Genomic DNA, 19,047 nt, shown 5'->3' with positions numbered 1-19,047 from the left:
TGTCCCTAGACAGTAATACCATATAACGACGATGATGATATATATAGTTTTCATGTCGCATAAATGACGAAAACCACAAAATTCTCCTGAATGGGAAAGTCCATTCAAGACAAACAACTTTAAGTGGGTGGGACAAGTCGATTACGTCGACTCCAGTAGTTGACTGATATTTTATTTTATTGACTCCAAAGGGACGAAAGACAAAGTTGATCTCGGCGGGATTTGAACTCAGAACGTAAAGAGCCTGACAAAATGTCACTTAGCATTTTGTTCGACGCCCTGTCGATTCTGCCAGCTGACCAACTTTGTGCATGTGTTAAAAACAATTTATTGATATTCTGTTTAAAATATTATCCTTTTATCATTTTCAGCTTTCCGAGAAGTATATGGAGAAAGACTTACAGAAATTGCGCCATTTCGTCCAAGAAGCTACTCTCCAACAGCATGAAGATTTTGTCTTGAAAATGTTAACAAGAACTTCAGCAGAATTAAACCAAATTCAGGGGATTGTTGTGGGTGTTTCAGGCCAGACTGGTTATTAAATGTTTTAATATTTTAATCAACTTGAGTTATGAATCGAAACTCTCTCTCATACACATATTCTTTCTGCTGGACAGAATATTGACTCCAAGGGGGTTCTAAAAATTTCAGCTTTGACCACTTCTTCTTCCCTCTCCCTTCCCCTCTTTCTCTTTAGCACTCACCTCAGATACAAACACACACACACACACACACACACACATACACATACACACATGTTCTCTCTCTCACTTTCTCCTCATCCACATCACCCTCTTGTACTATCTTATATTCCTCCCCACCACCACGAAACTCTATAAAATGATTAAAATTCCCCACAAAGAAACTTATTTTGATTTGAAAACCCCACTAGAATGGGAGAAAGCGCTAATGATCTAAGTGATATGATATATATGTAAAAAATGTAATATATAAATAAATATCTGTAAATATAAACCATCCGATCTTCTGATTACCTCATTTCTTCTAATATTTAATACCTGTACATCATCTCCAACACTTCCAATATATATATATATGTATATATACATCTGTGTATGTGTTTTTGAATATTAAATGTATATGAAATATATCTTAAGTTTAATATTGTTTATTTCAACTACATACACAACTAGTATCAATGCTAATAAAACTACAAAATAAATAAATAAAACAGCGTTTGTTTTATATTCATCAAATTCGCTTATGCAACTTTTTTCTTCTAACTGCTATAAATATTTTGCAGTATATTACCGTTCCTATTGTGGTATGTCTACGATTTTTGTGGATTGTTATAACAAAAAATTCATTTTCTAAAGGCTCAAACATATATCTAATATTTTCTTACAATTGGATTGGTTTCATAAATCTATAATTGTAATCATGAGCTATATGTAGATTTGGGATAGAGATATTACCAAATTCATCAACACGTTTGACCATAGACGGCCTGTCCTTATACTCCATAATTCCACTACGAATATGCCATGGATATCGGTTTTAGTTTTATTTTTCCTTAAAATATTTCCGAATTCGGAGTTTTGATCCTTCGACACCGTGACATTCGGTATTCTGTGTTTTTTTTCTTTTTAATTTTTTTTTCTTTGTTAGTTTTTCAAGCTTTCGGTATCTTGATTTTTCCATTCGGCCGAAACGTATCACTGTGGTATTTCTAGTTCACACAAAACCGAAACGTATTGCTATGATATTTCTAGTTCCAGAACGTTGGTAAACTGCATTGGCAATATTTGGAGTTATTTCGGTTAAAGGTTTTATTTAATTATTTATTTAAACGCAGCCGCAGACGAAGTTGCGTCAGTTTTTACGGAAAACAAGATGTAATTTATGTACAGATCAGAGTCTGAAGTCAAACATTACGAACATAAAATGAATGCGACTTACCTGACGCTACGAAAGTATATAAGTATTGATGAAGGGAAGGGGGTGAATGTAATATTCCTGCATAGCATTTTAGATATATAAAAAAAAAAATAAAGCAGCGATCTACACCCAATACATGACTGATAATTTATTTTATCGATCTCGGAAGGATGAAAGGTAAAACTGACGCCTGTGAAACTTTGTCGCATAGTGTAAACGGTCGTAAATTAAATATCCCAGGCATATTGTTCGACATTTTATCAAATCAGCCATGTGTTAAATATCTCAACACTAAATTTTTTTGCGCCACTAATTTCCGTACGCCCTAAATGTACAGTTTTGAATGCTTACATGATTCATTCATCACTATTTGGTCATATATCGTGGATTTACATAGTTGATAGGCCAAATACTGCAGTATTTGTCCTGAAATAACATCTCTCGTGGACGTGCTGTATAAAGATAAAAAAAATAATAATAAATATCGGGAGGCAACACAAATTCGTAGCCGGGTGGAACATCAGTGAATGTTTTCTTCACTGTTTCCTATATCAGAATTGATGGTTTCTCGTCTGGGCGTGTGGCTGGCTGCCACTTACGCACGATTGAAAAAGGCCAGAAGCACTGAAATACATCTGGCACTCTCGCTGGCCGCTGCTGAGATGAATTTTGGTCTCTGTCCGATATTTATTGTGTTTTTAATACAGCAAGCCCATAAGAGATGTTATATCAGGACAAACTGGCCTATCGTCAGTGTGTGTACATTGAGTATAATACATAGATGGCTATTTTCATTTAATACTACCTCTGTTACGTACACCGGAAAATTATAATAGTTTCGAACATATTCACTAGGCTAGAAATTTAGTGGGAGCAGAACAGTCGACTGGTACATTATTTTATCAACCCGGGTAAGACGAAAATCAAAAGTGGTATCAGTGGGATTAGAACTTGGAACATAAATGGCTGTTGTAACGGTTCTGCGAAAACCACAGCCGTATACAGGTGTTTCTAATACATATACAAGGCTCAAATTTTAGAGGGACGGGGCTTGATCAATTAAATTGACCCCAAGACTTGACGTGTACATTATTCCATGGACATCAGAGGAATAAATGAAAGCTTCACTTCGACGGCGTTTGGACTTCAAACGTAAAGATACCGCGCAAATATTACAAAACATTTTCAAAACATTTTCACTCCCCATCAAATAATATAACCGGTTTAAGAACATTCTTATCTCATTCGATAATTAAGTTGTAGCAGAAGCCAGATAGTTGAATGACCTCCCTTGCAAGAAAGCTCATAGAGTAACCTCCCTTCTCTAAATTTCTCGAATGCATCAATATCATGAGACGTGAATCTTAATTATTCAAGAAACTTGAAGTTTCTTTTTGAAGTTTCTAGAATGTCTAGTGTTCCATTAATAAAGACAGCTTGCTAACACAGCTTTTTTATTAGACTTGGAGCCATTCACGACGTTGCTATGTCCGTCTATTTCTCTACGTCCCATGACTGAAAGCCGCCATTTCGCATAGATTACTTCATTCAACAAGTTTCTACAATTTGATTCCATGTATTATCATCGATAGAAGAATCAAATATATTTCATGTAGTTAATGTAGAGACCTTGTATCTATTCTTTCATCTCTATATGAACTCTTGTAATAACATACACGCAGCCACATCAGCACATTTTACTGTCTATATATTACACTACCAAGTCAATATAATACCAAAGATATTCAAGAGTTGTCTCTCTTATCTTCAGAAACCACTATCATATTACTTTCAAATTTTCAGACGGGTTCTGCAATTTCAGGGTCGGTGGCTAGACCATTGCATCGACTCCAGTGTTCGCTCAACTGGGACTTATGAAAGAATAAAATGTAAAGACGGACAAAATGCCGCTAAACATTTTATCCAGCGTTCCAGCTCGCCGCCTTACAACTACAGTAATGCCTCTATATACGAGTTAATTTGTTCCTGGAGACTGCTCGGAGAGCGAAAACTCGTTAAGCAGAGCAATAATTTCTCATAATAGCAATGTTATAAATCGTAAATCGTTCCCAGAAAAATATTTTACCAATAAAATTTATAATACTCGCAAATAAATGGCAATAAAACAACAGTAGAATGTAAAGGATAAAGAGAAAAGCAACTAGTTTTAAATCTCTGAGTGAGAAATATGTAGTACCAGTACGGTACAGTAAAGTCTATTTGCCAACGCAATGTAGCAGTCCTACGCAGGACGATGTTACTACGTTTTAGCCTCAGGAAAATATCTTTTCCAGCCGGCTACCGACACATGGTCTGCGTTCGTGAGCGTGTACTCTTTACGAGATCAGCGACTGTGTGTCGCTTTAAAAGTATACACTGTGAGCAAGGTCGAGTGGCTGCCATCTCTAACCGGCGATTGTTTTGTACCGAGGAAGGGAAATAACCCAGAAACCATTGCTCTACCGGTATCTCTAAGACTAGAAAGGGAGCAATAGACTCCTTTGCTCACAGTATACGGACACAGACCATGTGTCAGTAGCCAGCTGGAAAAGATGTTTTCCTGTGGCTAAAAAGTAGTAACATCGACCTGCGTATGACTAGCACATTGCTTTCGCAAATAGACTTTAATGTAAAGAATATTTTATGTAAAGTAAAATGAATGTCAAGATCATTTTGATAAAGAAAATATTATTATTATTATTATTATTATTATCATTATTATTATTATCGTTTTCTGAATCACTTTCACTCGCACAAGATTCGCGCACACCATCATTTGTAGACGCGATCACCGATTCACAAGCACTGGTAGATGGACTTGCAGATTTTCTTTTAAAAACAACAAGTCCAGAGTTGTTTGCGTAGAAACCTTCTTTTGGCTCTCTATAAATTTCTCAGTAACACACAGAAGCATTTGTTATGGTAGTAGAAACTTTTGCACTTCGTTCAAAATGTGCATCTTGTCCTTGAAAAATAAAACTCGTAAACCCGGAGTCTCGTAAATCGTGTCCTCGTAAAGTGAGGCATTACTGTATCTACCATATTGACCGCTAAAGGTATAACGTTTCAAGTGCGATTGTGACAAGGAACGGACATGTTCGAATGGCCCAATACTTGACAGGCACTATATTTTATGGATCCAGACATGGATAAAAGACAGTTTATCGTACTGAGAATTGATTTCGGGGCGTAAAAGGCAGTAACTAAATACTAGAAGGTACGTTATGCGACATGTTTATTAGTCGTTTATTATCGACATTTTCTCCACGTTACTTATAGATATTTATAATTTATTTAGTTATTTATTTATTCATTATTTATTTATTTATTAACTAGCATACCCGTGTCATCAAAAATGCCGACAATTTTATTAATGATAGGAAATGGCGCATCAGCACAAAGGGAGAGACCATTGATAAATGTTAATAGCAGATACGGTTGTAACATCTCGCTTGAAAATATCATTCACAAGATACATGTGGGGGTGGGGCGCGTACGTGCATGTATGTATGCATGTATACTCACACACACATACACATATGTTCATATGCATACATATAGGCACATATACATATATAAATACACACACACACATGTATATGTATAATCATACATACATTACATACAGGATGGCCGTCCAGTCGCGACCGAGGAAAACCATTACTGACCTTTAGGAACATTGTGCGCTCAAGACTACCTTATCCTTTACACTTGTGGCTTCGTTGGTGACTAACGAGCCCTGCTCTTGACAAACATACACGACTGCAAACATTGCAGGCCATGCTTTCCCCATTCGTTACACTAGCAATACGTTTTCGAGCAGCACGCTTAAATTCTTCATGAAAGCGTGCTCTTTCAAAGGTATCGACTCCCTCTTTTACATGTTTCCTCCATCCATGGCGATGACAAGCATTACTCTCCCAGTTAGCTTCCCGCATTTCACAGGCCTTAATGAGAACTTTTCACAGTCCTTAAATTGCAGTCTTGGTTTCTGCCGAGGTTGCTTTCCACTAACAAGTTCCCCGTATAGTATCTGTTTAGGGATCTTGCTATCATTCATTCTAACAAGGTGTCCAGTCCAACGTAACCGGTGGTTGTGCACCATCGCCTCACTACTCAGGATATCGGCTTTCCTTAGGACCTGTGTATCTGGAGTTTTTGAGGTCCAGCCAACGTTCAAAATGTGTCTCAGACATCTCTGATGGGAGCGTTCAAGGACCCTTACATGACGTTTGTAAACGGTCTATGTTTCACATGAGTACAGGAGTGATGTCAGTACATATGCACGGTACTCAGCAATTTTTGTTCGCCTTGTGATGTCATGTTGGAACTGTACACGAGACTCAAGAGACCTGAAGGAATCAGTTGCTCTCTGCATCCTAAAAGAATTTCATCATCCAGGAAACAAGAACAGCTGAGTTTGCTGCCCAAGTAGGCAAACTTGTCTACCACTTTCAGTATTGTTCCTTCAACCAAGATAACTGGTTCCACATATGGGTTTCCTGATGCAGGCAAGAACTTTACAACAGTCATGTCCAGGTTAATGCTGAGTCCAAGTGCCTTGCAAGAAGCAGAAATATGATTCACAAGTAGTTGCATATCATCTGCTGTATGAGTGACTAAGTCACAGTCATCTGCATAAAGGAGGTCACGAATAAGAGACTGGAAAATTTTTGAATTGGCAGGGAATCAACGCAGGTTAAAAAGATGGTCAGGAGATCGATGCCTAACATATATCCCAGGAGAGCTGTCCACATCAAAAGCATAAGTAAGAGAAGCATCAAAATACAAAGAAAGAAGAGATGGGGCAATGATGACACCCTGCTTGACACCATTCTCTACAGGAATAGGTCCCGCCATGCTACCACCAACACTGACCCAAGCCTCCATCCCATCATGAAATGAAATGATTATTCATACAAAGTGATCCGGACAAGTATGCGAAGTATTTTCCATAGGGAGGCCCTATTCACAGTATCAAAGGCCTTGGTTAAATCAATGAATGCCTGGACATGATCCATATTCTGTTGATAGTACTTCTCCTGCATCAGTTTCGCTGTAAAAATCATATCCATCGTTCTTCTTCCAGATCGGAAACGACATTGAGATTCAGATAGGACATCATTTTACAAAACACCCATTCAGGCGGGTAAGAAGAGTATTTGCCAGAACCTTGCCAGCAGCTGATAGTTGAGCAATTTCTCTGTAGTTGCCACACTCTACTCTGGCTTCCTTTCCTTTATAGAGAGGAAGAATAATTGCATCATTCCAGCCCTTAAGCATTGCACCATCCCTCCAGATTACACTAATAAGTTCATGAAGGGATTGTGATGTGATCACCACCAAATCGCAGGACCTCAGCACAAATACCATCCTCGGCGTCTGATTACATGCATGCATGCATACATACATACATACATACATACATACATACATACATACACACACACATACATACATACATACATACATACATACATACATACATACATACATACATATATGGAAGCCTTCTTTCAGTTTCCATGTATCAAATCTGCTAACAAGGCTTTGGTCGGCCCTACGATATAGTAGAAAACTATATATATATGAGAGAGGGGGAAGAAAGAAAGAGAGAGAGGGGAGAAGGAGAGAGAGAAGGTAAGAGAGAGATTGAAGGGGAGAGAGAGAGAAGGGGAGAGAGAGATTGAAGTGGAGAGAGAGAGAAGGGGAGAGAGAGAGAAAGTAAGAGAGAGAGGAGAGGAGGGGGCGACACATATACCACAAGGTTCAACGGAGCCCACTGAAGCAAGCCAGCACCTCTCTCTCTACTCCCTCCCTCTCTCTTTCTCCCTATCTTTCTCTCTCTCTCTCTCTCTCTCTTTCTCTCTCTCTCTCTCTCTCTCCCTATGTATACACACACACACATACACATACTTATACATACGCATACATATTTATATACATCTTTGCGTGTGCATACATCTACATATGTGTATATGCGTGTGTAAGCATGTGAATATGTATGTTTTTTTTACTTTCTTTTTATCGATGAAATCACTAAAATATATTATCCTTAACTTGGAAAAGGAAATAAAGGCTTGTATCAGAAAAGGCAAACATGGAAAAATGGACTAAAATGAAATAAAAAGTGAAAGTGTATATATATATATATATATACATTATTTATTATTATTGTGAAGCTGCGCCGTAAGTTTTCTGCAAATTTTGTTGGAAATCCTGGGAAAATTTTTATATTTTTCGATATTTGTATGGCCAAGCCAACTAACTTCTAGCGGAGCTAGTTGGCTCGGCGAAATTTTACCCCATTGGGGGTAAAATTACATTTTGAAATTTATTTTGCATACATTTTCATTTACAATTTTAAATATGGCTTCGAAGAGAACTAGCTGTTCTCTTCTTCAAGTTTCACCCCCACTACACGAAAAAATTTCGTTAACGGCTCCGAACCGCTCATTTCGTGCCTTAAAAGGCAAAGAAAATATTTCGAAGGAACGTGCCAGCGCGTGCAACGTTCCAAATGTAAATGAAAACGAAGGCGTCATTTGTGACGTCTTCGAAGATTTCCCTCCTCTCCCCTCTGCAAGCGTCCCAGTAGGGGAAAAAGACGGAAAAAAGAACATTACAAAGGAAAACAACAAAAATGGCGTCGCCTTTGACGTTAATCAGAATTTTCTTTCTCTTCATTCCATGAGTGCAACAATAGGGGGAAAAGAAGAAAAGAAAATAACAAACAGCATCACCGACAACACCACCAGCAACAACACAACAAGCCACCATAGCAATTTTGCTTCTATCATGAAACAAAACACAGAACAAATTGAAATTACATTTGATGAAATAAAATCTGCAAAGGGGTTGTTGAGAAAAGAGGGGAACAGTGTCTTCCTCAATACACCTCAACAACTCATAAACGAAACAAAAAAAAGACTATGATTTATAAAGTTTTCGATAAGAAAAACAAAAAAATAACCAATGCAACACCCCAACAATTAGAAATGGCTCTTAAACCCATATGGGCCAAAAAGAGCTATGTCACAAGAGGGAAGCGTTACGGGACGGTGGAGGGTCGCTTCCCAACGGAAGACGATGCAAGGGCGCATGCCATTTCGCCCTTGCAAATGAAAATTTCTTTCTGGTCCCATCATACCTTGGGCGGAAAGTACAAAAAAAGAATGGAGGCATACGACAAGAGGCAGCAGCAGCAGCAACAACAACAACAACAACAGCACGAAACACCAAAGACTGCCACACCACCAACACCATCACCACAACCACGACGAACGACACCACCTCCAACAACAACCACCAAACCAACACCAACCCCAGCACCAAGAAAAACAACAACAACAAAAAAGGAAGAAGAAGAAGAATCAGCGACACCGTCACCATCACCAACAGATACAGCAACATCACCGCTACCAGCAGAACCAACAAAAATATTTCGCCCTGCTGATGAAGCGGACCCGACAGCCATCCCCTTTCCGGATCTGGACAGCTCGGATTGTGCGAGCACTGATACCGAGAAAGGGGAATGGCACACAGTGCCTCCAAAAAAGAAAAGGAAGAAAAAACAAAAGGACACACAGGGGAAGCACGAATAAATAGTACTTCCAAACATCATCAACAACAACAACAACACACACTCACAACAACATTTTCGACACCACTACTACCACTGCCACACACACCAACACCAACAGACTCGATTACAGCAATAAATACAAAGAATGAAAAACTCGTTGCATACCTAAAAGACAAAACAAGTACAAACATAACAGATTTCGTTATACCAACACACAACACACCACCAGCACACATTCTCACAATCAAAATCAACGCAACAACGTACTGTGACATAAAACAAATATTCCCTAACGATGTAGGATCGCTAGGGAAAAGTTTCTCAAAGAAACTATTTAAAAATATAATAACAACAGTAAGTAGAGCCTTTTTCTCCTTTTATTTTTTTTCTTTCCACCTTTGAAACATGGCAAAACTTAGAATCGGTTGCTTGAATGTGAGAGGCCTCGGGTCACCTTGGAAACAGGGTCACCTGTTAAACGACCTGAGATTTCATGATGTGGATGTAGCAGCCATCATTGAAACCAGGCTCTCCGACCCGCAGGAACTCGCAGCCCTTTTCGGCGGATACGAGATATTTCTATCTCCGTGTCGGCCGGGAGCGGGCGGTGGTGGTACTGCGGTGTTGTTTCGGAAGGGCCTGAACTTGAAAATAAGGACAGTCTTCCTGGATCCGGAAGGTAAGTTGGTGGTCCTCGACGTAGACGGTAGTGACGGCGGTGCTTTCAGACTGCTGGCTGCCTACGCTCCGACAGGAGCAGGGCAGTCGGATTATTTCAAACGTCTGAAAGTTTTCCTGGGAACGTCACGCACTCTAGTGCTAGTTGGGGATTGGAACGCTGTCTTAGACGAACGTTTCGATCGGGTGGGCAGGGGAGCGTCTGATAGGAGAGGAGGGTGCAAGAGCCTCGCCAACCTACTCGGACGCTTTCAGCTGTCCGACAGGTTTCGACTAGACAACCCGAATGTGCCAATGTGGACTTGGACCAATCGCATCGGGTCGTCTAGATCGTACTTAGATAGAGTGTTTTGTAGGCCAGTGGATAAGGACAGCATAGGCTGTCCACAATTCCACCTAGTCGACTACACGGACCGCAAATTCGTGATCTGTACGGTCGACTTAGATATGCTACATAGACAGGGACCCGGCTACTGGAAGCTGAACGCGTTAACGGCATGCAAAGCTTACAGAGACCGGATTAGTTTACTAGTTAAGCGGGCGCTCGCGGAGACAAGCATCAACAACAACTGGTGGTTTGCCCTCAAGAGTAGAGTCGATTAGGTTTAGTAAGACTCTAGCTATTGAACGTAGGAAGAGAGAGCGGGATTTAGTTAAGAAATTAGACGAGGCTCTTGAGACTGGCATCGCGACCGTGGTGTTGGCGGCAAGGTTGGCCCTCGACCAACACTTTGACGCTAAAAACACAGGGGCTGCGTTGTCAGAGCTAAGGCACGTTCGCTAAGCGGGGAGGGGACTAGAGCCGCTCGATGGGCCCGCGTGGCGGAGGCGAAGCGAGGCAACAAAGCAACCATTCGGTCTTTGGTGGACCAGAACGGGCGCGAGGTTACCGAACCGAAGCAGATGTGTACGGTGTTTCAGCGGCACTTTGCTCAACTGTTTGGAACGAGCGGTGGAATGTACAATGGTGCAGACTTCGGTGTGTACCTGGACGGCCTACCGCAACTCTCGGACAGCGAGGCAGAGTGCTGCGAAGGACCGATATCTGCCTGGGAAGTGGAGGAAGCGATGAAGAGTTGCACGAGAGGTAGATCGCCGGGTTTGGATGGTCTGCCCTACGAGCTTTACACTTCAATGCCAGACTTGTTTGCGGGCCTGTTGGCAAACGTCTACTGCAACTGGCAGCAAAACGGGAGAATTCCTGCTTTTGTTTGTCGAGGGGTGGTGGCTTTGCTAAAAAAGGACCCAAACAAGGGGGACGTCATAGGGAATTTTCGGCCCATCACTCTGCTCAATGCAGAGTTGAAGATTTTGGCCAAGGTGCTAGCCAAGAAACCAGGTCGATACACGACAACCTCCATCTCATGCGCTACATCATAGAGAGGGTGGGTAACGACGCTGGCGCGGGTGGGGCTTTGATCAACTTAGATCAGAGTAAAGCCTTCGATAGGGTCGACCATCGGTACCTGGCAGCTGTTCTCAAGGCAGCCGGCTTCGGTCCAGTCTTCCGCGGGTGAATCGCTGCTTTATACAGCAACATCTGCTCGGTGATACGGGTGAATGGTCACCTTTCGGAACCGTTTGACATCTCGCGTTCGGTCCGCCAAGGATGCCCTCTCTCCTCCCTCTTGTACATATTGACTCTCGAGCCATTACTGAGCAAGTTGGAGGCTTTGAGGGGTATCCCGCGCGATCTAGGAGGCGGAAATAGCATGTCTGCCTATGCCGACGACGTCACCGTGATGGTGTCGAGCCACAGGCACATTGGCCTGATTGGCGAGACACTAAACGAGTACGAATCGGTGACAGGGGCAAAGATTAACGCGGAAAAGTCTGTGGGCTTGCAACTGGGCACCTGGAGAGGCAAGCCCATGCCGTCCAACAGCGTCGTAGGGCGCTGGACAGACGGACCCGTTAAACTGCTCGGGGTCTGGTTCGGTCTGGACCTCCACGTGGGTAAAAACTGGGAAGAAGTGACGAGCAGGGTGGCACATCTCACCCAGAAATGGGACGAGAGGAAGCTGTCCCTGAAAGGTCGAGCGGAGGTGGCGAATGCATACATCGTATCCGTCATCTATTACCGCTTGACCGTCATCCCTTGTCCCAACCGCTGGTTGGCCAAGCTGGTACGCCTGCTCTTCGACTTTTTGTGGAAGGGTCAGGTGCCACTGGTCAAGCGATCCATCTGCTGTCAACGACCGCTGAACGGAGGCCTTGGCATGCCGTGGTTACTGATGCGCAGACATGCGCTCATGCTGCGACATCTCAAGCGTTTCCTAGGCGGTGATCAGGTGTGGTCGTCTTTTGTCAGACGCGACTTTCCGCAGCTCGTCTCTTTGACAGAGCTGCAGACCTGGATCAAACGTAGACCGAGAAAGGGCGCTTGGCACCTCGAGTGCCGTCAAGCTCTCTCCGCCCTCCGCCAGGCGGGCAATGCGATCGGTTTTAGTTCCACTCTAGCGTTCTATAGAGGGTTAGTGGAGGGAAAATGCGACGACGTTCTCGGGGAAACTAGGCGTTGACGATAACGAACTGAGCGGTCTGTTCGTAAGGACCTTCGGGCCGGGGCCAATGGATAATTTCCAGAGGTCGCTCGCCTGGCAGTGCTACCGAGGGGCTCTGCCTGTTCGGGATAAACTCTACCGGCACGGAAGTGCCGTCAGCCGGGCCTGCCCGAGGTGTTGCCAGGACGACGAAACTGTTCTACTCGCACTCGTCTAGTGCCCGAGTATTGCTGAACTATGGGTTTATGTCGAACAGCTACTGTCGCGTATAGGACGGATCCGGCTATCAGCCGAATCCATACTGAAGATTGCCCCGCCGACCTCCTTTAACAAGGAGGGCGAGGCCGTTTTCCTGTGCCTAGTGGCTGTGGCGAAAGAGATTATATGGTGGACCCGTTTGAAAGGGCTAAAGTCAGACACTTTCCTCTTTGGTCAAGGCCTCATCAACTTTTTCAAGTTTCACTTGAAAAGGAAGATGAGGTTAGAGAGGAGAGTGCTGTCCGATAGCAAGTTTTCTGAAAGGTGGGTGAATTGTGCGAGAATGGCCAGTATAAATGGACCAATTCTCAGGTTTCGCCTGTGATTGAAAAAGGTTTTATAAAAGGAGAAAGGGGCTCTCTACCCCCCCCCCCTTTGACCAGGCTCCCGTTGGCTTTTATGGTTTTTTTTCCACCAGGAACCATTCGAAGCGCCTCCCCCTATTGGGAGTTTTTCATTGTTACAATCTTTCGTTGTTGAACAGTTTTTACTCGGATTTTTTCAAAAACGGACAAAACCCTTTATAACCTTTCGTCCTGTTTTGTCCCTTTATGTTTACTAATCATGTGTGTCAGCCCTTGTGGCCAATAAAAAGAATTTATTATTATTATTATTATTATTATTATTATTATTATTATTGTTATTATTATTATTATTATTATTATTATTATTATTATCATTATCATTATTATTATTATTATTGTTGTTGCTGTTGTTGTTGTTATTATTATTATTATTTAATTGCCAACCAGGTGTGGCGTCCTATATGGGACAATGCTACTGGCGTTTATAGCCCTAGGAAGACATCTCTTCCAGAATGTGTGTCGTTAGCCAGCTGGAAGAGATGTCTTCCTGAGGCTATAAACGTCAGTACCACTGACATTTATGACACTGACACTTGGTTGGCAATTATATGTTACGATGTATTATATATATATATATATATATATATATATATATCGTCCAATGGACGGTGCTGAGTTGTCAAACATTTAAACCAAATTTTCTCAAAACAATTTGTCCGATTGTCCCATAGGCCTCCCCTTTGAGAAACACTGATTTAACCTAAATTTGAGACACCAGCAAAAGAAGAAATAAAGATAAACTTTTTTTTCTATTCCAAAGAAAAACGATTTTATTCACACAAATATGCAACCGAAAAGTTTAAAGTACCAGTAATGATAAGGCTGTTGTCTGGGAGAACACAAACATGGTTTAAACAGTAAGCTTGGCAGGAAAGAAACGTGCCTTTAAGCAGTACAAAACAACAAAAAATGGAAGGTGCAGTTATATACAGGTTGACGGAAGAAAAGCAGGACAAAAACAGCTTTATCGATCGCATTCTCACCTGGAATCGATTTTTGTAATTTTTTCAAGACTTATACATGCCCTGATACCGTCAGTATCTACATATCAAATTTGAGCGCAATCGGATGGAGGATGCCCGAGATCCGAGAAGACACACACACACACAAACAGAACGGATTTTATATAAGACTTAGTAATTTTAATATTTCTATTATATATATATATATATATATACAATAAAAATGGTAAATAATTTTTCAGTGGTTTTTCATATAACCAACAATTATTTACCGGTAAATTTCGGTATGTAAATATGACAAATTCATCGTCAGGAACTTTTGTAAAGTTCAGTATATAGTAATAATAATTAAAAGGGCAAGCAACAGGCTGCTTCGCCGCATACCGAAGGAATTAGAAATGGCAGTCTTTGACTGTTTTTTCCAGTCTTTGACTGCCATTTCTAATTCCTTCGGTATGCGGCGAAGCAGCCTGTTAATTATATATATATATATATATATATAATATATATATATATATATATATATATTATATATATATATATATATATATTTATATACACATATATGTTATGTCAACGATATTTTAAAACAAACGGGTTTAATATTCAATTAATATATATACTTATATATGTGTATGCGAAACTGGTAAACTAAATACAATTATAAGATAAAAATTTGTAGTTTTATTTTGATTAAAATACTAACGTCTTAACAATAAAACCTTTGGACGCAGTTCACCTGCATACATTCAGCGTTTGTTGTGTTACGCTGCTTTTCCCAGCATGACCGATGAGAGAAATTGCATTTTACTATGTGAGACTCGTAGGCCCTGTACCGTCAGAAATGACGGCTAATTGTAGTATTTTATATATGAATAGGATACAAAATAATAATCACAGATACAAACATTCACATACCTCCCTTGTACACGCACACACATATACTCACACAGAGTTGAAACGCTGTTTGATTTTTCTTTTTAGCATTGAATGTTCACCACCTCACTTCCATTTCACACACACACACACACACAAGTATTCACATGACTCCCTTTTACATACACACACATATACTCACGCAGAGTTGAAACGCTGTTTGATTCTTTTTCACTGTAGAACTTCCATCATCCCACTACCGAGTTTGCCATCACCCTTTCCTTCCTTATTCATCTATTACCCTTTCGTTTCTCATCCATATGTTGTGGCGGAGAAAGACACAAGAATATTATTATAGTAGATGTCCCAAATATTAGGTATTCCAATTTTTCGGTCCTTTGCTTCGACAAACGGATTCGAGATTTTATTTAAATGTTTCAATACATTTAAAGCTAAAATTAGTTTGTTGATACCATTTCTTTTTCTTTTAAAGAAAGAATTAAAATTCTTCAACCATTTTTTCTGTAAAATAAATAAATAAATAAACAGGCGGCATGGCTGTGAAGGTAAGAAGCTTATTTCCCAACTACATGGTTCTGGATTCTGTCCCACTGTGTTGGCATCTTGAGCAAGCGTCTTCTACAATAGCTTCTAGCCTACCAAAAACATGTGAATGGATTCGGCAGACGGAAACTGAAAGAAGCCCGTCGTGTATGTATGTATGTATGTATGTATGTATGTATGTATGTATGTATGTATGTATGTATGTATGTATGTATGTATGTATGTATGTATTCTCGTGCATATAACTACATTCTAGACTTACTCATATATATATATAAATGATGAACGTCTGGAAAGTTATACAGATTTTTATAGTTCCAGTGATGGATTGGATTTGTAGTCTTCGAATCAGCTTTCTCCTTTCTGATTTTGAGAAGCCTAATTTTTCAAGATTGCTAATTAGACAGTGTGTTACATATTCCAGTGCCCCAATCATTACACGTATAAACCTGAACTTGTAATCTGGGTAGAGTAACTGCAGATTTCTCAATAGGTCAGCGTTGGCAGTTCCTTTTCTCCTGATCTTTAGCTTTATGTTATTTTCCTTTATGGCAAAAAAACTGAGCGGCTAAATATCAAAGTTGAGAAAATGTTTAAACTTCAAACTGTATGTATATATTGTACCGTTTAAAATAAACGTATGTAAGGGTTAGGGTTAGGGTTATTTGAAAGAAATAAAATGTTTTAAACCGATTATAAAATGCACTGTAAGTAGTTACTTCGCATCAGACGCAAATTTGCCGTATTTCAGTAAACATAGCTTATTCCGTAACAATTTTGTCGAAATACTTTTACTTTAACCCTAATAGATACATTCTAAAACTTAATCCTAACTAAAGCACAGCTCTTAAACTTTAAATTATATTTTCTAAACGTCTCCGTCGTTGATTTTTTCTTATTGGTGTGATGCAGCTGTCTCGCATACGAGAATGCCTATTTTATTCGTATATGAAAATTTTTTTTTTTAGAATTAATTATTAAGAAGTTTTAGAATCTTAGTTAAAAACTGAAGTAGATTACAGTTTTTTGTCATTGCTGAATTTATATAGTTTTTGCCGTTATTATTATCAGTGCGTAAAAGGACAGCGATGTAGGAAAAGTGTGATAACCTATACAGATTTTATGGAGTTAACACCGAAGATATCATCCACATCATAAGCAGTTGTCCAAAAATATCATCACGTTATTTATCTAACGATGAGACATGATGTAGCTAAGGACACTGTATAATGAGATCCGTCGAAAGGATAACCGCGAGGACAAAGAAATAAGAACCCACAGTATGGTGGAAGCCATAACCACTCATAATAAAAAGGAGTACTGGTGGAATGTCCCAGTGAAATTTCAATAAAATGTAAACAAAATAGACCTGACATAAGGATTTGGGATAGAAATGAAAAACTGTGCACAGTTGAGGAAATCGGCTGCCCTGCTGATGTTAGCCGCTCAGTTTTTTTGCCATAAAGGAAAATAACTCTGCTGATAAGCTATATCTAATTACTTCCCTTTGACTGTTACATTTTGACTTACCCATGCTTGTTTGAGACCGTGAGAGTGGAAGAGACATTAAAGAATAATAAACGGGACAGAATAAGATCATATGACAAAACAAAGACAGAAAAAAAGCGAAAAATGATATTTGTCACAACTGAAATCTTTTGTCAGACGTTCAGAGGCTCGGAAAGACGTAACTGCACGAATTCCACACCGAAACGTGGATATATTTTGACCTGATAAAGTCGGTCAGAGTGTACTAAAATATATATTTGGCATATTTTTAAAACACGTCATCGGGTGAGATACAGCCTTGAGATTAATAATAACCCAAAACTAAGCGATATATATATTTATATATGTATGTATGTATATGTGTGTGTGTGTGTATATATATATATATATATATATATATATATATATATATATATGTATGTATATGTATGTATGTATATATATATATATATATGTATGTATATGTATGTATGTATATGTGTGTGTGTGTGTGTATATATATATATATATATATATATATATATATATATATATACACATATATACACACACATACATATATATGTATGTATGTATGTATGTATGTATGAGTAGGGGTAAAACAGAAATTTACCCAGAATTCATTAGACAAATAAGAAAATAGAGAAGATGATCAACTGACGAATAGCCTGTAGATATTCGTAGGGGTATTAGGATGTGGTTTTTGTTAATAAGTAATAATATAATACTAAGAGTGGTTGTATACTGTCAACTTAACGTGACAGTAAGGGAGTTACACCACCGCTGTTTAGCCCTAGGAAGCATCGACGACGCTTCCTGTCGGCCTCGACACATTTCCTGTGTCCTTATATATTTATGAAGGGGAGACAAATACCCCAACAACAGGCCTAGCTGTTGGGGGTATTTGTCTCCCCTTTGTAAATATATAAGGACACAGGAAATGTGTTGAGGCCGACAGGGAGCGTCGATGCTTCCTAGGGCTAAACAGCGGGGGTGTAACTCCCTTACTGTCACGTTAAGTTGACAGTATACAACCACTCTATCGCCCACCACCGTACATATCTCTGTGAGATATTTAAAAATTTAATATTTCTGATAATACTAAGATTTTACCCAAATTATTCTTTCATTGATTTCCCCAAACAAGTTCACATTAGTTAACTTACTCAGTTCTTTTTATGATGCTTATTAAATAGCAGTTAGCCTCTAACTTTTGACCCTTGTGATATGAACCATCCCATTAAACTCACTCCACAACATCTTACCCTCGTTAGTTCCCCCAGTAAAATCGAAATAGGATGTAACTCTTATAACCTGTGTAAATTACTCCTGGAAGTGACTTTCTTTACCATAAGATGTAATCCCATGGATTATGGACATCACCTTAGAATTGACGTTTTTACCATTCCTTACTATTTCTATTATGTTATTATTTTATTTTATTTTATTATTTTACCTTACTTCCTCATATGTTAGATTCCTAACATTACAATCTCTCTGATGAAGCTCTAGGGCTCAGGTATTGTTCAACCCCTGTCCAATGTTTGTTCAACATTTGTAAAATCCCTGTATATTACTGGCAAAATGTGGAAAACTTGGCAGATTGGGCAAACCCATAATAGAAATAGCTGTAAGAGCTTAGTATTTTTTCGCTTATTTATTTGTTTATTTTTATTTATCTATTTATTTACTTGTTTATTTGCTTATTTCATTTGTTTTTTTTTTATTACTTATACATATGATTGTAATCAATTAATAAATAGATATAAATGAATGTCTACAGGCTGATGTTTATTGATTGATTATCCTCTCCATTTTCTTCTTTACCTGTGATTGAGAAGCTTGCT

At 39.5% G+C, this 19,047-nt stretch overlaps 1 protein-coding gene and 1 long non-coding RNA gene across 2 annotated transcripts in view; one reads left to right on the top strand and one right to left on the bottom strand.

Moving 5' to 3' along the window:
* The window catches only part of LOC115232677, a 15,938-nt gene extending 15,242 nt beyond the window's left edge, over nucleotides 1-696 (top strand). Inside the window, exon 5 of the mRNA XM_029802695.2 lies at nucleotides 372-696. Within this exon, the coding sequence (XP_029658555.1) occupies nucleotides 372-542 (171 nt within the window). The 3' untranslated portion in view covers nucleotides 543-696. The remainder of the gene's footprint in view (nucleotides 1-371) is intronic.
* Nucleotides 1-19,047, bottom strand: part of LOC118761673 — a 73,124-nt gene that overhangs the window by 21,393 nt on the left and 32,684 nt on the right. The window lies entirely within an intron of this gene.

This window comes from Octopus sinensis, linkage group LG2, assembly GCF_006345805.1.
Source record: "Octopus sinensis linkage group LG2, ASM634580v1, whole genome shotgun sequence".
Taxonomy (NCBI): domain Eukaryota; kingdom Metazoa; phylum Mollusca; class Cephalopoda; order Octopoda; family Octopodidae; genus Octopus; species Octopus sinensis.
This window is presented reverse-complemented; position numbering and strand designations above follow the sequence as displayed.